The sequence below is a fragment of the Astyanax mexicanus genome, chromosome 10 (assembly GCF_023375975.1).
Source record: "Astyanax mexicanus isolate ESR-SI-001 chromosome 10, AstMex3_surface, whole genome shotgun sequence".
In the NCBI taxonomy this organism is placed as follows: Eukaryota; Metazoa; Chordata; class Actinopteri; order Characiformes; family Acestrorhamphidae; genus Astyanax; species Astyanax mexicanus.
Window position 1 is genome coordinate 36,050,078 of NC_064417.1, and position 21,403 is coordinate 36,071,480.

The window sequence follows — 21,403 nt, forward strand, 5'->3', positions numbered from 1 at the left end:
TTTGCAGGCTGTGAGGGGAGGCAGCCGCCATATGAGTACAGACTCACAGCACAGTTGTGAGTTAGTAAAGTTGCAGGGGAAGGCGTGAGGAGAGAGGGAGGCAGAAAGAGAGACAGACAGATATGGAACGAGAGAGGGAGAGACGGAGAGAGAAAGAAAAAGAGGGGAAGGGAGCTGCATGCTAATAAAGTTAATGAAGAGTTGGAGAGCACACAGACTCCTGCAGAGAGACAGGGTGGGTGGAGGACACAGCAGCAGCACACACTGATGAGAACACACGCACACACACACACGCCGACTTTCAGCACAGCAGCTCACGACAGACGGACGCGGCATCAGGGGGTCCGCTGCAAAACAACAGGAGTAAACAAGTGAACCACCGCACAGCGAACGAGGAGACACACTCCAAATAAAAGAGCAGACTGCTTCACATGAGTAGAGTTAAACAGCGTGCCTCAAAATCTTTACTCAAAATCTTTACTCCACGCATCTTCCTCTACAAACTTTAGTTCAGCTGATAATACTCTGATAATTAGGAAGAAATTGCCATTTATTATTTCTATTATTTTTATTTGGAAGGCCAATTACCTGATTCACTCATTAGGACTCATCACTAATAATTCCCCAACACCAGGAGGGTGAAGAGAAGTACATGCCTCCTCTGATACAGTAAAGCCAGACTTCAGGTCTTTTTAAACTCCTGTTGATGTAGCATAACGTGGTAGCCAGCTCAATAGCTATCAGACGCTTGTACTCACCAACATTACAATTGGAATGATTGGGGAGAGCGCCATCTACCCACCCAGAGAGAGATGCTAGCAATCAGCATGACTTGGATTTGAACCAGTGATACTTAGATAGTGGACCACTCGGATCCCAGTCTCATCTCTGGCCATTGTAATAAGGATAGAATGATTCAAACTTTTTATATTTTTGTTTACGCACTACATGAATTCTATTAGTTCTTCATATATGAGCCATTTAAAAGCAATTGTGTTGTATAGCAGTGCTCGTTATTGATTTAACATAGACCAGCTTGTTCTTTATTGATTTAATATTGATTTAATAAAGAGGTGCTCAGTAGCTTATAAGCAGGTGGGTGCTAAATCCTCATCTGTGTTTGAGTAATTTGGAATTTGTGTTCAAATTCCAGGACTTACTACATACTCCGGGTTGCTCTCTTGGGGAACAGACCAAGAAGGACACTGGTGCTCAGATATTTAGTAGTAAATGGTTTCAAACATCATTAAACTACCTTTGGAGCTTCCATATCTATCTGTCTATCCATCCATCTTTACATTTACCCTTATCTACATTCAGTCCAATCAGTCATAAAATCAATCAGTCTGTCAGTCAGTCTCTAATCCCTTTCTGCGACGTGCTCATTACCTTCCCTCTCTTTGTCTCACCCAGTTCATTCCTTCTTTTCCTTGCTCCACTGGTTGGGGCGTCTGGAGGTGTTTACTTTTCTTCTGTCTGCCAGGTATAAATATTGATGTGTGGAGAGGCTGTGTGACTGTCGGAGTGTGTTCATATAAAGGCACAGAGAGCGAGCGAGAGAGAGGGAGAGAGAGAGAAATAGAGAAAGAGAGAGACTACATCCTGCATGCCCTTTGGAGTTTTTAAACTGCCACAGAGAGTAAGTGCAGCTCATCTCTCTGGCTTGCCTAAAGAATCCCTTATCATAAATCCAAAAGAGCCAGAGGTTACAGACTATTGACACAGCCTCGTCCCTTCTATTGTTATTTTTTTCCTGGGCTGACATTTAGAAAAATAAGCTATTTTCTTGCCTCTGCTAAACTCACTCAGCTGTAGCTCACAAACACAACCTTCAGTTGCATAGGCTTAGAAAGGGTGGCTCTAGTAATGGTAAAAGAAGAAGAAAGGATGGAAAACCAACCCTTTTCCCAGGTCCTGGATTGTCAGTGGTGTCTTTTAAACTTACTGTATAGTTTACTGCACTAGATGATAGATATCATATGAAAAATCATTGAAGTTGTTCTGTGACTTAAATAAATTGTAAGTATGTGAGTTGTGGTTTAGGCGAAAATGCCTAAATGCAGTTTTACAAGCATATTTATCATGTGTTTTGCAGTTCCATATATTTTGTAGAACACACACACACACACTGCAGCCTCTTTAACTTCTGAGAACTCTCCTCATGCCTGCTGAATGCACACTAAGAAAAGTAAGTACAGATTTGTACTTAAAAGAGTACAAAGCTTGTCGCTGGGGCTGTACCTTATATTGAGGTACAAAAAAGTACATTTCAGTGAAAGTCCTTTTTTGTACCCATGGTTTTTGTGGCAGTAAAGATTATAAACATTATAAACATCATCATCAACTGAATATGGCTCAAAAACGATGATCCAAAGGTTACCAGGTTAAATGGTACAAATTTGTACTTATTGCTGTTAGGAATGACTTTGTACTTCAGAGGGAACAAATCTGACCCTGTAAAGACCAATATTGTACCTTTGGGGGTACAATTATGAAGAGTGTACCTTTGGGTACAAAAAAGTACTCATATCGTGCCTCTGTTTTTTAGAGTGTGGGAAAAATGTCCAGTACTGACCACACTGAGTTTTTTTAAACGCCATGGTTAAAACAAACCTGTATCAAATTCATTAAAATATACTTGGATCGATCCTGATCCAGAGTCACTGGATGGGAATGGGATGTCCCTATTTTATATAGAACCATCTACAAAATGGTTAATGTGCAGAACTTTACACTCAAACACATTAGACACCCATACCTTTTCTCACATGATCTGAGATATGCAGACATGAATAGAAACACCCATTTTGACACAAGCATGCACACACACACACACACACACCACAGAAGTGCAGATGGTGGTTGAAGCTGCTAAGATTAGACATCACAGTATCATGTGTGTGAATCTACCAATGGCACCATCTGCTTTTCTTCAGTAGTTATGATTGCAACAATTCTGATAATGATACAACGTCACTGATCCTGCATTCTGTTCATTAAATTAATTTCATGCACCGGTGAAAAAGAGCCCATTGGACACACTGATATAGTTTCTTAACCAGTTTTAAACCTGTATACAGGCCCATAATTTTTGGTAGGGTACTTTTGTCAGCACTCATAGTTTTTTTAAATGTGCTATAGAAATAAATATGAGTTGACTTGACTTAATATCTAGCCCTCAAACAACATTAAATTACTTTTAAGTTTCATAGCAGTATTTAATCATTTATGCTAGAAACTTAATCATTTATAATTGACAATCTCCATTGTTACTTAATCATTTAATCTTCTCAATCTGAAATTACTGAGTAAAATTAGACTGTAAATGATTCACATACATGAATCAGTATTGTAGTTACTAAATCATTTATAGCAGATATTCTTCTATTTCTAGTAGTTATTATTTAATCTACTAAATTTTAAATGTGTAGGGGTAAAAGTAGGGGATGATATTTAGCATTCTCAACTAAGGTAATGACAGGTAGTATTTTATTTTTCATATTAGATGAGTTTAGTTTAGTTCAATTCAAGGTTAGTCTTCTTGGGTTGTTTTCATATCAACTACACTGTCATTCAGTTTCCTTTAAAAGTATGATGTATTAAATTTGAACTATGAGTAATAAAGGCTGGCAGTTTACCATTTCTTTATTTTTTTGGTGTATTGGTGTGGCAGTTGGGTTTGCATTAGTTTGCTTTTTAAGTACAGCTTTGTTTTTACACCAGACACATTTGTAAAACACAGGTGGACACAAAGGCTGATGAACTGGTCTTGGAAGTGTTTGCTCAGGTGGGTGGCAGGCTGATGGTATAGGTGCGACCACTGAAACACCCCACCTCCCTGCAGTCGTCTCTGCTCCTTTCAATAGCAGGAGCGCCCACTAACTGCTCACTGTTCTCCAGGCTCTGATCCTATGAAAATAATCTAAACAAGGAAGAAAGAGCACAGGAAAAAACACTATATACCCTCTGGATCATAACATGTTACAAAATGAATTAATTCTTTATAATAGTTACTGAATCATTTATTTAATGACATGGAGGCACTTATAGTAGATACAAAATATTTCAAAATAGACTAAACATACTAGTAGTACATATAGTACATATTGAATAACATATTTTGACCTACTTTCCATTAAAGTATTCTGCATTCTCTTATATTTGAGATGTTTGGCCTTTTTAAAATCTCTGATTACTCAATTAATAGTCTAAATGATTGGCAGATTCATTTGTTAATTGTGTAATCGGTACTGGCAGCTCTAGTGTTTATATTATACTCAATTTCCCAGTTAGTAAATCCTGTTGTTTTAGTTATTTTGTGAAGACGTGTGAATCCTGCCCACGTTAAGACAGGCATACAAATCAGCTGCTTCCAACTGACAGGCTTTCACACTGCTTTTGGGCCTCATGAATAGGACATTGCCTTTACTCCACTCTGGCTTACACACTCCGTACCTGTCAGCCTGCGTGTTGACAGATGACAACAGCTAAAATTAGCCGCACTGTTGTTTTAGGAGCCTGTGGCTTGATGTGTGATACTCTTCTGTCCTCCAGCACTTCCCCAAGGTGAATAAGAAGCTCCATCAACAATGAGTCACACAGTGGAACAGAGGTTAGGGAGAAATATACTATTTTAAGGCTTCCTATTGCAACTGTTGGCTTTATTTTTCAATAGATGGAATTAAAATTACAAAAGTCTTAGTTTGTGAAACTGTAGTGTCTTGATACAATTGATTAATATGTTTTTTTAAATGTAACAAATGTCCCTATGTTAATGTGAACAATATAATAACTTTATTTAAACTATGCATAAAGCTTTAATGCAAACAAACTAGGAGCATATTCTTGCAGATATTTTCAGGGTTAATACATTATAATTCTATACTACTTTTTTCTGACTCAAAAAATTTGACAGACCCTCTTTTAAAATAAATCCCCCAAATTGTGACCCCTAAATTTTAGAATTGATATATCAAAATCCCAATCAAGTGGGCATGTGCATAGCAGGGCTATACAAGTTTATTAAATGTAATTTTGGTTTAATATAGGGCTGGGAGGTTAATCAGATTAATTTGATTAACCAAATTACTGTTTTAATGCAGTTTTCAAATAAAAAAAAAATAATGGAGATAGTACATCTTTACATATAGACACTGCCAGGGGTAATCTCAATAGACAGACATCTTCATCAGCTTCTGTCAGTAACCTGAAAAAAACTCTTATGAAGGAGTGATTTTCATATTTTACACTTTTCCTGGACTGAAATACTAGGAGGTTATGTTTGCACCGTATTTAATATAATTTAATATAATTTAATGCATGTAAGGTTGAAGGGGCCTACTTACTATTTAAAAACAAAAAATAATAATAATAATATATATATATATATATATATATATATATATATATATATATATATATATATATATATATATATATATATAAATATGTTGAAATTAATTGTAAAGGAAAAGAAAATATGAAAAATCTAAATCATAATTGAGAATTGCTCATATATTTAAAGAATATCAAGATTATTTATAACATCCTTTTTTGTGATTTTATATTGTCCAGAATAGATCTGATAGTTTGACCGTATGTTTTACTTTCAAAACAAATCACATTATGCTTTTTTGCACGTTCATGCTTCATCACAGAAATCATAATTAGTGCTTAAGCTGAAGCATAATAAAAACATTGAACAGGATAATGGAAATGAATCTAAAAGGGGCGTGAAGTTTTTTCCAGTTTTATTTTATCAGACAATCACCCAATCTCACACACACACACACACACACCCATAGAGTTCAGCCAGCTGGTGTAGTGTGAAGTGAATTGAAACAGAGGAGTAAGAATTTCCACCTAGAATATAATACAACAGTGTTGTGTTTCAAGGTAAATCTTATCTTATAAGCCTAAGAAACACAGAACATCCCGGAGCCACACTAAGACTGAGGGAGCTTAAGATTTTCACAATAACAGAATACAGAACGTGGCATCTCACCAATGGTGAAGTGAATGCCAGAATATCTGATTAAACACCAGTGAGCAAACAGTAAATGTGTAGAGAAACCAAATATCACTATAGAGGGGTTCATTTTGACTGTAATATCTGAGACCATGTTGAAATAGAAGTTGAGTAGAAATGAAGGGGAAAATGCATATGTTAATAAGCATTATACTGATCACATAGATTACTGTCAACAGTGCGGTAAAATTAACATAATTAAGATTAGAGCTGAACATTATGACTATATTCTGCACATTTGAGTACAGAAAGTGTAATTAGTGCCTTTGATTTGGATGAAGTGCAGCACATTTAGAATAAAAATCACAGTCTGTAAGAAATATTATGAAATACTATTAAAATTTAGAGAACTATTACATCAAACAAACCTACCAGACCACTCTGTTTTTAGAATAAATACAGCTCTGAAAAAAAGAGACTACTTCAGTTTCTGAATCAGTTTTTCTGATTTTGCTATTTATAGGTATATGTTTGAGTAAAATGAACACAGTTAATTACAGTTTTCATGCACCTTTTCATGTTTCCTCCACCAGTCTTACACACTGCTTTTGGATAACTTTATGCCACTCCTGGTGCAAAATTTCAAGCAGTTCAGCTTGGTTTGATGGCTTGTGATCATCCATCTTCCTCTTGATTATAATCCACATATTTTTAATTTGATAAAATTAGTTCTTTTTTTTCCCCAGAGCTGTATATATAATGTTTCAGGGATGATTGTGCCAGGACACTGATATCATTATTTTGAATATTTTTTCCTACAGATTGTAGCATCTCTTACATTTTTCTGTTTATTATTTGTTAGCAACTTTACCATTTTTCAATGAAGCTAATTCTGTAAAATATATTTTAAAAATTCCTTAAAAAGTTGTTTTTTTCCACTGTATTTCATTCACTCATTGGCAAGCTTTCTTCTGGTTAGCTTTTAGCTTTTTTAGAGTTCTGTAGCTTTATAACCCTTTTAAAACTGAATTGATATTTTTCTTCACTTCGCTTATAGTAAATGAAACACTCACATATGTATGAGATTTCTCTGTGGGTGGGCCATTCCCTTTACGTGAGAGTGAAATGTATTTTTTTATTCAGTCCTATTTGGACAAACCCAGACCATCTCTGTGTTCTGCACGTCAGATTCTCATCAGTTCGGAAACTCTTATCATATTTAAGATACATAGATTTCAGGGTCTGGACAGGCACAGTGCAAGAAACAATAAACTTCACTCTTACATGCGGCAGGAACTTCTTCTCTTTATGCTCTGAATTCTGCATGTATTTTCTCTTATTTTATTCCCTTTTTTCTCCCTAATTTAGAAGGCCAATTAATTAATAAAAAAAAAATCACCCACTCATTAGTTCTCCCCCATCACTAATAGCGCTCCTAACACCTGGAGGGTGAAGACTAGTACATGTCTCCTCCGATACATACAGCTGTGGCTGTCCATGTAGCATCCCCGGGTAGCTAGAGGACAGTGTAGCAACCTGACAGCGACCAACATCACACTAGGAGTAAAGTGAGGAGAGAGCGCCCTCTATGTACCCAGAGAGAGCAAGGCCAGATGTGCTCTCTCGGACTGCTGAGGGCAAACAGCATGACTTGGGATATGAACCAGCATTATTTTGATTATAGTGGCATAAATTAAACCACTGAACCATTTTGGTTTTAACTCATTCCCGAAAGCTTCTTAGCACAAAGATGATTCTTAGAAAGCAGAGGGAGCATTATACTGGGCCCAGAATTGTAAATTAAGGATGTAAGGAAGGGTAGAGCCAACCCACTGGGCAATTGGATGGGACCAAACTGAAGGTGTTGGGAAGGAAGGTGGGGAAAATGAAATGCAGCATATGAAAGCAGCAGAGTCAGGGCATTTTAAAGACAGGTGCTGCTAACTGGTGATTGGTTGGGAAATGAAGTGATGAAGTTCAGCACTGGCAGAACTTCCCCTAGACACTTTTATTAAGCTATAGGGTCACTATTAGTGGGTGGCTATGACAATAACCCCTAAATGTTAATTAGACAATACTGTATGTCGTCCCTGTATGTTTGCAGCACAAACAGTCTAGAAACATCTAGAAACATCTAGCTCAGAAACAGGCTATAACTCTTGGTATTGGGAGTCAGGTGCTGATGTTGGATGATTAGTTCTGGATCACAAACGCCACTCTTAACTCATCCCGAAGGTACTGGATGGAGCTTCATTACTTCAGCACCAGAGAATGCAGTTCCATTGCTCAGTGGTCATGGTTCATTCCATGGTGTCCTGGTTCCACTGCACATGGTGTACAGCTGCTCCGGAATATTCCATCCAGTTGGCTGTGCTTTAATATACAACCAGTGGAGGTTACAATGAAATTCCTGTGTCAGCAATGAGTGCACCTTAAAGCAAACAGATTAACCAGTTTGCGAATTGCGAATTGGAAATTTGGGTCAACGTTGAGTTACATTGTTCTGCAAAGCTGTGAGCATGTTCATTGTGTGTTTGCAGCATTTTATTAGACAGATTATCCTTCATTTATTTAATTTAACTTAATTTCATTTCCAAAACTAAAGTTTATTAAGTGATTAAAAGCTGTGCAAGACCTGGAAGTCCACCATCAATTGCCCTCATCAGATCCACAGCACTTTCATCTTTGAGAGAGATGAGATCATTAAGATCCACTCTCACTTTAGATCTGACAATATTCACTTTATATATTTCTGTCTAGTGGAAGCACAAAACACACAAACATCTGCTATTACAATACCAATAGTCCAAAAGTCATGAGACAGTAGTCTGTGTTATGTCAGGGGGGTGACTCGCTGGAATGCCCACACCCATGTTATGAGGTGTTATCTTGTGAGTGAGGTTGAAAACTCGATCCAAAGGGTCACGTGTGTATCTGGACTATGTCATAGAAGCCATTATCACCCACAGTGGACAGGGCAGTGAGCTGCAATGACTGTCACAGGCAGTGTCTGGCCAGAATTGTCTGCACAAGCAGAAAAACACTCATCCATATCCTGCACGTCCACATTTAGTGCAGGAGAACCCACACCCATATCCCATAGGTCAATTTTTTTGCAGCAGTTCTTGTCCAGTGACATACAGTATCAATGTAGATTAGGAATGTTGAGATTCTGTGTAGTTTTCTATTGAATATGAATAATCTATTTTTCCTGATGCTGAAAAAATGTATAACTTTTTTTCTATTGGGTGCTTTGACTGGAAATAAATAAATGAAAGGGTTTTTTTGCAACAGTGTATATGAATATGGATATTCCTATGTGTGTAACCCCATTCATCTGTTATATATCCTTATATATAATCATTTTAATTGTGCATAATACAGTTAAGAAATCTGCAAGCAAGTAATTGCTTAGTTATATAAAGACATTATTTTAAATTGTGTTTTTTAGTAAGCTAAATAATTATATGTCTACGTCTAGATACCTAAATAATTCTACATTTAGTAAAATTTTCTTCTTTGTTTTTCATTTGACTTTTTTCTCCTTGTAAAAAAGCTTTATTATGCAATAACTCTAGACCTCCTGTTTAGTTACTGTGTGAAGGAGCGTGGATCCTGCCCATGTTAAGACAGGCATACAAATCAGCTGCTTCAGAGTGACGGGCTTTCACACTGCTTTTGGGTCTCATGAATAGGACGGTGCCTTTGCCCCACTTTGGCTTACACACACATGCACACACCATACCTGTCAACTTGAAGGTGCTCATCAATCCTCAGTTCTCCTGCAGATATTCTTAGTTATTCTCAACGCTGTGAGGAAGGAGTTGAATTGGAGCAGCGTGCAGCGTTCTGTCTTTGCCAGCACCCACTGTGCTGAAGCACTGTCTCCGTCTGACTGTCTGTGACATCGCTCTAATCTAACACACCTGAGAGAGGTGCCAGGGCCAGCAGGGAGGAGAGCTGTGCTGCAGGCATTAGCAGCTTAACCCCTCAAACTCTAGGCTTATTATTCAGTGATTCATCTTAAGACCTTTCATTCTTTTACTGCTGTGAAACTGATTTAGTCTGAGTTTATCTGGTACATTTGCAGGCACAACGTTCAATCAGCTGCACACATGTACATTGACATACATTAAAATGTCCTACACCAGTTCCTGTCCCATGAATTTTGCCATGATTTTGAAGCTAAAGAATGCTGCACTGACTTGTGGTCAGATGTACTCTGTATGTGGACCATTCATGAATGTGGTTTCTGCAAGAGTCTTGTCTGTTGTATGGACAATTCTAGGTTGATATCATGGGATACAATCATTACCACCCACTACGCTGTCCACTGTGGGTAGTAATGCCTTTGAGCAATTTGTCCCGCAACTTTCCAAGATCCAGTAACTTTTTGCTTTTTGAGCAGTACTCTGTACAACTGCAGCTTTGGGGCATCCACTTGCCAATAACTCAAAAAGTGCACAAGAAGCTTATTAAAAAACACTGTTTACAACCCAAAGCATAGTCTAATCTCCAGGCCTGGAGTTCTCATTTAAATTTAGTGACTTTTCTTTTTTTTTATGTTCTGCATTGTACATCAATACTTAAGCCATCCAAATTAATAAGAAACCGTATTAAAAATCAGAATACGTTTAATTTTTTTTACGTTTTTCAAAGTAGCACCTCTTGCTCAGATTTATATGTATTGCACTGTGAGTACATGTGGATGCAGGGTACACAAAGGAGGCATCATGTGTATTGGGGTGTGCTTCACTATTTTTCCCAGACTAAGAAAGGAGTTTGGTGAGTGGGTTCACTCTGGACCTCTGCCTCACTCTACCTCCAGCCTTGTTAAATGGCATAAAGAGCTCCCTCTGTTGTTGTAAGCTGGTAATGCAGTTTAAGCTTGCTGTTATTAACAATGTGATTGCAGTTTTTTCAGTGTGAAAACTTGTCCCGCGATAAAGATAAAAAAAAAAAACATATTGTATATGCAAACACATAGTTAATAGCAAGTACATCTCTAGCCTTTCATGTTTGTTCCACTTGGCCACTGTGGAGAGAAGCAACAGAACTATCCTTTCGCTCGCAGCTAATCACCTTAAATCCAAAAGCCTTATTTACTGGCACATTTCATTTCAGCGTTTACCTGTCCTCTTTTTTGCCTGTTCCATTTACAGCCCTCGCTCGCACTTTCTCCCACTTGAGACCCTGTCCATGCATGGCAATTTAGTGTTGAGGAACATTTATCAGCGCTGTTGTCAGGTCACTGCACTCCTGTGCGAGATGTCTAGAGACTGTCACTCCACATGATTCTTTATTTCTCTTACAGCGACTTTCTGCCGCTAAGCATCTATCTTCCAAACGTAATCGCTTAACCATTATCGCTAATGGTCTGAGCCCTAAGCTTTAGTGGAGGAAGACGGTTGTTAGATAACAGATAGTGGGGTTACACTGTTATAAAAGCATCAACAGGAGAATAGACTCCCTGCTTTCTGTTTGTGCTTACCGCCATCTACAGTGGCCCAGAGCTAAGCTATAGGTGGGGCCCGCGGTTGGGCCTGTAGATTAAATGAGATAATGCGCTGTGACGGATATTATGCTGATATATGGGCACACCAGCAGGGTTGTGCATCTATGAATAAAAGGGAGGAAAAAATCATGAATATGTTGTAGATTCCCTTTGAAATTCTAAGCTTCTTTCCTTTATGAGTAACCATAGTCTGTCTGGTATCCTTAACAGACAAAAACACTTTTTAGAGGTGCAGTAACATTTGCATGCCATTTATATGCACATACACAGTCTCAATCATGTGTATAGACACATCAGAGTGCATGCATAATAATCTTTAAAACATTTTGAACTGAACTGAACTTTTAAATAATATTTAAAAGTATTTTTTGGTCTATTATACTATTATAAGATGCACTATTAATGCACGTCTATTTTTTGGTCTTTTTTCATACATAAGGCGCAACAGATTATAAGGCTTCACTAAAAGTGACACTAGTAAGGATGCCTACATCGTAGTAAGCAAGGGTGTCACCATGTTTCCCTTCTAATGGGGAAGATGGGAGCACCTAAGTAAGAAAAACTGTAATTCTTAAAAAAATAAATAAATAAAGTCAAACGAGCGCTGGATATTAATCTATACAGATTTCTCTCCTAAAAACTGTTTATTTGAGTGAGTGAAGCGCTTTCAATTATTTACAATACGCTTTGATTTCCAATATTTTGTCTAAGGGTGAGATTTCAGTAAAAAATTCTTCAGAACTAAGGCTAATCAGGCAGCAGCATTAGATTTAGCAGCTAACCGCAGCACTACTGCTAGTAAATGCTTCCTGACAGTGCTAGACAGAGGAAGCCTGAGTGTTCCAGTAACCCAGGGCACTATCAGCTAGCGGTTAGTCCCATGTAGCTTGTTTTAACACAGCAAACCTGCAGACTACAGTCCAATATACTCGCCTCTGAATGGCAAAACAGCTAGTGCTGCGGTTATTAAAACTTGACTGAAAACTGACTTTATAACGATGTACTTCAGCATAGTGGCTTTACAGCTTTTTAATACCTGACTGGCAGAATTCATACATAAGGCACAACGGATTATAAGGCTCACTGTAGATTTTGGGGAAAACTAAAGGATTTTAAGTGCCCCTTGTAGTCCGAAAAAATAAGTAACGTGAACCTGATGTGAACCTGATGGCTGTGCAGGGAAATCGTCCTAAATGCTCTCTCCTAAAAGTTGTTTTGAACATTCAACAAAGTCCCAGCATATGTGTGTGTTCTTTAAGTCTGTTGGAATCCCAGGTGGCTCTTCATGAAGCTGCTTGAGAGAAAGCCAAAAGTATGTAAAGCTGCTTCAAGGCAAAGAGTGGCTACTCAGAAGAATCTAACTAGAAGACTTAAAAGTTTAGAATGGTTAAATGTTGTTTAGTCATGGTGAATTTAGATTTTTTTTTTAGATTTCACAAGAGTGATGCCTTCCCTATTTTTCTGATGTAAATAAATATTGGAGAAAAATACAGAAATATTACTATTGATCTTTGCTGTGTACTATCACAACATCAGAGATCCCACCTGTCACGGATAGTCAGAGAGTCTCCCACATTTTTATAGGGACTCTCTGATGCCAGCAATGTATAAACAATATCCCAGAAATATTTTTTTAGAGAGAGAGTGCTAGTCAACTAGTCAACAAACTCAAATCTGCATCAATTTACAAATACTATCAGAACATAAGGTTAAAACAAAAGCTAACTGCCCCTTAGCATGACCACTGAGGACCACATGTTGAAAACCACTGATCTGATTGAAAAGGAATTATTCTCTCCACTACATTCATGTAAACTTCACACTATTCGCTGATTGGTTTTGGATATTGTAGCCAAATCAGCGTTTGCTCCACACTGACTTGGCCACTATGTTTGAACTGTTGAAGATGTGAGATGAAAGCTCAGCGTGATCGCTGATGTCTTGCAAATATCTAGCAGGCCAATCTTGAACTGAATTCAAGGATTCAAGGAGATTTTATTGTCATTCGCATCACATGTGGTACATGAGGTGGAACGAAATTGCGATCTCACGATCCAGTTTACACCCAAGAGCTGTTGTTAAAATAGATATATAGATAAAATAAATAATACAATAAAAAATAGAATATACAAAATAGATAAGATAAATACCCCAAAAAATAAAAAAAATAAGTAGAGAGAGTAGACAGGTAGCAGCAACATGAAGTCCAGAGTGCAAGTTTGCTATAGCAGCATGATATGGAATTAGAGCAGTAGAAGATAAAGTGTCTCAGTGCAGGTAAAGTGACAGTGTTTGTAAAAAGTAATTTGTCCTTGTGTGTTAGGTGGAGTTTAAGAGTCTTACAGCTTCCGGAATGAAGCTGTTTCTCAGTCTGGTTGTTTTGCACTTGATGCTCCGCAGCCCCCGGCCTGAGGGAAGCGGGACAAAAAGTGCGTGTGCTGGGTGGGTGGGATCCTTCCTGATGCAGGTGGCCCTTTTCCTGCATCTGGAGGTGTAGATGTCCGTGGTGCTGGGAAAGCCAACTCCAACAATCCTCTGTGCAGCCTTCACCACCCTCTGCAGAGCTTTCCTGTCTGTAGCAGAGCAGCTTCCATGCCACACATCCAGTATTGTGAAAGTGAAAGGTGACTTTCTTATCCATATATATTATTTTATTTTTATATTTTCTTTTGTGTATTTTGCTACACATCAGTGCACAAACAACTTATTGTACTGACAACAAGTTGTGTAGTGTGAATGGCGCAACAATCTTATGATTTAAAAAGTTGCGGATTATGAAACTGGCATTATTGTTAATTTGTAGGTAGTCAGATCTGAACAAACAGGTTCCTGGTAAGCTTTAAGCTGTGGTTATTAGCATGACACCACAGAGGATGTACTTGAGGTGATTGGGATAGAAGATAAAAATAAGAGCAGAAAGAGGAGAACTTTCCTGTTAAGCTCACGTCCCAGGCTATAAATTAGAGGCTCGCTTCTGCCAGCCCTGTCCACTCTACAGTAAGTCAGCTGCAGCTCTGTAATGAATCCATCACTGAGTGTCCACAGCGTTGGCATCTAATCAATAGCCGTCTCTGGGTCTCTATAGGTCAGTGTTAGGGCAGTGAGATGTTACTGGACTTTGGTGCTTCTCTAATCACTGGTGCAGTACTTCAGAGGCAGTTAGGTTTGCCCACACAGCCGCAATTGAAGAACAGCTAGGGGGGAGGTTGAACTGTCAGTGCTTTGCACACTCGGCACTGGCAAGTTATTACTTTTTTGACTCACTTGCGAAACTGAAAAGCAGATGTCAGCAGATGAAGAAGAAAAGGCAGGGCTAAATGATTTCGTTACCATTTTTACCTTTACTCAGGAGGTTACATCATTTGACTTACTTTTACCTTCTGGAGTCTTCCGTTACTCAGGAGTGCCCTCAATGCAAATTAACAGCAGAAGTGATTTTTCTTTTTGCACGCACACTTTATGTTTTGCATACAATAACCTTGGTGTCGAGGTGATGTTGCTGATGCTGCTGGGTTGCCATCTGGTAGCTGTATTAAGCAGTGGCATATAAACATTAGTACGGGCTGTGGGAGGCAGCTTCCCTCTGCCTCGTTCTGTCTTCCTGCCCTTTACCTTCACTGTGTCTCTGTGAGCTGATGATGGAAAACAAATGAGCGAGTTCAGCGCACTGCATGGTCTCATGATAGCTGTTCTTTAAATATAGTTTTAGAAAACGGACAACATACATCCACACAGTCCCCTGCTTTAAAATCTTATTGATGCTCAGAATGTATACAGAATGTATAGAAATAAAGAAATATGTGCCTCTATTATGCCATCTTTTGGCAATGGGCATGGAACTACCACACTATGTACAGGGTCTTTAGCAAAGCTGCTCATGACCGCTTCATCAGAACTGTGTAATGCTGCATAACCCGAGTCAGATTTGTGTGGAATCCTGTAATATTTCTCTTCCACCTTGCATGCTTCACATTCACTTTAGATGGAGGTCTTGTATCTTTTAGCTTGCCCAGAAAAGCATGTGCAAGGCCTATGCTTTAGCTTCTGCTTTACTGGAATTAAAGTCAATTGTAATTCTTGATTGTAGGAATAGCCAAGGCACCAAAATACCAATTCTTGCATAATTCCACTTTAACCCATACAACTGTTATTAAGTTTCATTTTTGAGTGACTTTATTTGCCTAAAAATGACAATGTACAGTACTTTTCTGACTATAGGAAGCACCAGATTATAAGGCTCACTATCAGTAAACATCTATTTTCTGGTCTTTTTTATACATAAGGCACACCAGATTATAAGGCGCATTTTATGAGACTCTAGTAAGAAACAGGGGTGTCCCCATGTTTCCCTTCTAACTCAGCAAAGCCAAGCTAAGTAAAAAAACTGTAATTCTAAAAAAAAAAAAAAAAAAAAGAGTCAGAAAAGTCAAAGAAGCGCTGGATGTTAATCTACACAGATTTCTTTCCTGAAAACTGTTTTTTTGGGCGAGTAAAGCTATTCTGTTTATTTAAATTATGCTTAGATTTAGAGATTTCCTCTAAAGCTGGAGCATTAGCATTAGTGGCAAACTGCTAGAGCTATGGCTACCGCTAGGCTAATGCCATATGACAGTGCTACACTGAGGAACCCTGAGTGTTCCGGTAAACCAGGGCGATATTAGCTAGCGGTTCGTCCCACGTAGCTTGTTTTAACACAGTAAACACGCAAGCTACAGTCCAATATACTCTGAATGGCAAAATAAAGGCAATGCTTAGCACAGTTAGCGGGTAATGCTAATGCTTATTTGGTTTATTATTACTGCAATAAAATATATCTTTAATAATAAATCTTTAATTACCAGCACATTGGGCCTTAATATTTATTTAATCTTGAAATTATTTGTATTCGATTAGTAACAGGGGTTGGAGGGGAAGATAAAATGGTTAATATTATTTGGCCCTGCCAGGATATACATGATGTCATCATCAAATCTGAGAAGATGTTTGTCATTACAGTCATTACATTTAGATGAAAGGTTATTTAAAAATAAGATTTTTGTGTTTTATATAATCATAATTAATGTTACAGAAACAAACTCTCAAGTTGCGGTAGCTTCTTTACCTGCTGCAGGTGTATCACAAACATCAGCCACCAACTTTAATTATGAGTATATTTTGATTCAGTGGGTTTCCTGTACAGTCTAACATTTAAAGGTTATTGTCTGTGGTGATCTAGCATATGCTGCATATGCTGCAGATAAAGATTTGGGTGAAATGCTGGAATATTTTATTTTTTATTTTTTGGATTGCTGTTGCTGTTGAAATAAAATGATTTGTAACATTTGCTGTTTTTCTGCGTAGGTGCAAAGCTGATATTTCCCCACGGGCAGCTTGTGAGTAAGGTAAGCTCTTGTTTGCTGGCGCTACTAAAACACACATCACAGGTGTTTTTCTCATCACATCAGTGTAAGCAGTCCTGCTGCTCATAAATGCAGCAGCAGCAGAACTAAAAGTTGCACGACAGCGCCACAGTGTGGTTGGCTCTGTAGAATGATCATTTTCTTCTTTAAACCAGACTATTACAATAGTGATCCACAATATTTTCATTATAAAACACTTGTAAAGTTTATTCAGTTTACCCAGCAATACCATGTATACATTACACATAGCAATGGCTCATACTGTTTTACTATCAGTGTTTTCCACATTTTTACATCATTTGAATGTTTTGCTCTTTATATCCTGTTAGCATTGCATGCAAGAATAGTTGGGATATTTTTTATCATAGAGCTCCACTGAATATTGAAAATGTTTTAGTTTTTCCTGTATTTGCCATTTTGTAAATACAAGAATTTGATAACATTTTTACAGTAAGGGTGCATTGATTAACAGTGCTTACGACAGAAAGTGTCAAGTAATTATTAATTAATCACTAAAGATCTTTTAAACTAATGTCTTAATTCATTATTATATACAACATCTTTGTAATAATAAAAGCAATAATATTTAGTAATGTCTTATTAGTGTCAATTAATAATTTGTTGAGACATTTTTTTAAACAATTTAAACTATTTAAACCATTTTAATGTCATGAGTACTGTTTATTGTGACCTTTACTGTACAGTGATACTAATATTTCTGCATGAAAGCAACATGATGGAATTAAAACCTAGCACCATTTCATTTTGGACAATTAATACTAGTCCATTCATATATTTGAAACGATTACACAATCCAACATTCAACAACATGAGATATAACATGATATAATATTTTTATTATTTAGTTTCTATTTTTCTACTACACACTTGATCCTTAATCCCTAATTCTTTTTTTTTTTTTTGTCCTCTTAGGATCAGTGCCCTCATTGTGCAGATGCTGAAATTCAGGCTTCCATCCAGCCAGCAAAGCTCTTCCTCCAAGCCCCCCGGTCTTCTCTCCTCAACCCCAGAGACATCACAGCGCAGGTCACAAAGAACCACCGCAAGCTCCTCCTGAAGAGCTCCTCTCCTCTACTGCAGCTCAGCAGCACCCCTGCTGGCCGAGCCAAGAACAGCATCAGTAGACTGACCAGGGTCCAGCGGTCCCGTAGGAAACTGATGAGAGAGGTTTGTGCCAAATACAGGAGCAGCAACATCGCACGGGCCGTGACCCGCCAGCACGTGTCCCGCATCTACGTGGAGGACACGCACAAGCTCCTGTACTGTGAGGTCCCCAAAGCAGGCTGTTCCAACTGGAAGCGCGTGCTGATGGTTCTGCAGGGTCAGGCAGCCTCAACCGGGGAGATTCAGCACGAGCAGGTCCACTACGGGAACCACCTGAAGAGACTGGACTCCTTCAATCATCAGGGCATCGCCCATCGTCTGGAGACCTACACCAAAGTGCTCTTCTTGAGGGAACCCTTCGAGAGGCTTGTGTCTGCGTTTCGGGACAAGTTTGAGAGTCCAAATTCGTACTACCACCCGGTCTTCGGAAAGCCCATCATCTCCAGATATCGCAGCAACGCTTCACAGACTGCCTTACGCACAGGGGAGGGAGTGACCTTCAAGGAGTTCATCCAGTACCTGCTAGACGTTCACCGGCCAGTGGGCATGGACATCCACTGGGAACCGGTAGTGCAGCTGTGCAGTCCCTGCCTGATAGACTACGACTTCATAGGCAAGTTTGAGACGATAGAAGAAGAAGCCAATTTTCTCTTGAGGCGAATTGGAGCCCCAGCAAATCTCACGTTCCCCAGTTTTAAAGACAGGAACCCAAACGCAGCGAGAACTTCCTCACGAATCACACAGGAGTATTTTGCAGGGCTGAACTTGACAGAGAGGCAGAGAACTTATGACTTTTTCTTCATGGATTATCTAATGTTCAACTATTCCAAGCCGTTTGAAGATTTGTACTGAGAACACTGGAGTGAGGAGTTTGTGAATGTACTGTATAAATATATATATATATATACTGACAGCTGTTCCCTTACTGTTGGTCTGATGTTGGTGTTTTGTTTTGTTTTAAGTCAATCAACTCATTACTTTGTGAAAGTGTGTTTAAATAACTTATTTTATATTTATATTTAAAAGACTTTATTTACAACTTAGTAGTAATTCTTGTATACAATGGCAGGCTGGTTCTTGCACATTGATTACAATGTTCACAGAGCAGAAATGTTCTTCAGGATCAAGATCAGTCTCGAATTTTGTGAGTCTACCAACAAGAACAAAGTATGGTTTATTGTCTGTAGATTTCAACACAGTTTATGGTGTCCCACAGTGCTATAATAGGATTGAACCCCTCAAGGTAGGTAGATAGCACCCTCTCCCCACATCACGCCAACGGAAAGGGTGGTGTCGATCAGCACAAGGCATCTGTGAGCTGATGTATCAGAAGTCGCTGCGCTTTCCTCCAAGCATGTTGTGACGCTACTTGGCAATGCTGCATCAGCAGAAGTTTGAAAAGAGGCGATGTCTGATTCACATGTATCAGAGGAGGCATATGCTAGTCTTCACTCTCCTGGTGTTGGGGCATCACTGGTGATAGCGCGAGTCCTAAGGAGTGGGTTGGGTAATTGGTTGTGTAAATTAGGGAGAAAATGGTATAAAAATTAGAAGAAAAAAAAAAAAGGCTTGAATGCATGTAAATTAATCATGCAGTGTTACTTCAGGGGATGTTTTGGGATATCCACAACCTGTATAAGGTGTGATGTGTTTCCTTGTAAAAAAAAGGCTGGTCTGAACACTGGTCTGTGTTCTCCTGGCAGAGCGATTTGTGAATTAGCCGAGTTCGAACAAAGTTGTGCAGGCGTTTAACATTCCTTAATGTCATAGATGACGTTACCACCCACAGTGGACAGTGCAGTGTGTGGTAATGAGATGTGTGACTGGTAGCCAGAATTGTTTGTGCAAACAGACAAGAGACTAAGACAGACATCACATCCCCATTCAAACAGTGCAGCTTTTAGCTTTTTGGGACATGACAAAAGTCATGGGAAACGGTACTAGTCAGTCAAATACATGTCAGTGTATCTGATACGTACTGTGTGAATGCGTAGAAATAGAACAATTGTTAATCATTCTTTTATAATATGAATGTATAACTAGTGTTCTATACAGCCCCTAAAACATGGTCTAGCAGGATGTTAGCCTTACAGTCTGCAGATCCAGGAGCTGGATAAGAGAAATCATTTCTTACTGTACAGAACAGATTTGTACCTCATGAATCAACTGCATTGTCTTAATGTTAAGCTTTGTGTATTATCTCTTTGCCATTGCCTTTTTACTCTTAATGGACTGTCTTGTATTAAGATGAGATCCTGTCAATAATTTTGAGTACAGCTACCTTTTAACCAAATAAACACATTTTATGTGAAATTTTATTGATGATATTTGATAAACGATTAAAATTCATATCCCTTGCTTTTTGCATTTCCACAGATTGTATTGTTTTTATATCCTCCTACAACTTGCTAATTTATTTTTGTTGTATAAGTCAAGCACATTTTATGCAATCTGATTAAGTCCCATACAGTCAATGTGACATTAGTTGTGGGAGTGTGGTCAACAGAGCACAGAGTCTTTCTTTTCAAAATGCTGGTCTTCGCAGCTTTCACATTTTATAGGACAAGCAAGTGTTAATTTCTTCGTATATTATGTTTTTTCTTGCTAGTAAATAATGTTTCTTCAAAACCAGCTTTAAAAAATGTACAGTAATATTAACCCTTTTAAAACACAGCTTTTATTCAACAGGACTTATTACCTTCTATATTTTTTCAGTTTAGATATAAGATGGGTAAGTAAAACTAAAATAGTTTTATTCAGAATTGTGGAGCAGGTTTGTGAAATTATTTCAGAGCTGCAAACCAGCAGGAGGTGCTTGTCTCTAGAGGAAGCTTTTTAGTGTTCAGATTTGTTTCCTTCATCTTCTTGTTTTTTAATGTTCATGAAATAAAAAAAAATTAAATGCTACCAAAATGATCCACATCCACATAAAAAGAAATAAATTACCGTTACATAACCCTTACATTCTGAGACCAAGTAATACCCAATGTCCACCCACTACGAGGGGCAAATGATTGTTTTATTTACCCACAACATGTTTTCTAGTTCTTAGGAGGGTATACAATGAATTTCAGTAAATCTGATTTTCTTTATTTGCACTTTAAGACTATGGGATTCACACCAACAACTTTAAACACACTTGGTGGCATTTTATATTTGGCCCATTCCACTGAACGGGTGCCGTTTCTGTCCCCAGGTAATTACATATATAAATATACACACAAAATAACTTTAAATACATTTTATTATTAAGCATATTTCCTTGTATTGATCTGATTGTAAAATATGTAAGTAAAACATTAATGAAAACTATTTAGATCACTGAAAAAATAGCATTTGTTACCTGTCCCCACTCTTTAACTATAAACTTTACCATGAAATATAATTATTAAAATC

At 38.1% G+C, this 21,403-nt stretch overlaps 1 protein-coding gene across 1 annotated transcript in view; it reads left to right on the plus strand.

Annotated features, from left to right (window-relative positions):
• Positions 1 to 20,378, plus strand: part of si:ch211-269c21.2 (carbohydrate sulfotransferase 8) — a 73,912-nt gene extending 53,534 nt beyond the window's left edge. The window contains exons 3-4 of the mRNA XM_022684144.2: positions 16,824 to 16,864; positions 17,816 to 20,378. Coding sequence (XP_022539865.2) covers positions 16,824 to 16,864; positions 17,816 to 18,859 — 1,085 coding nt within the window. The 3' untranslated portion in view covers positions 18,860 to 20,378. The remainder of the gene's footprint in view (positions 1 to 16,823; positions 16,865 to 17,815) is intronic.
• The last annotated feature ends 1,025 nt before the right edge of the window (positions 20,379 to 21,403 follow it).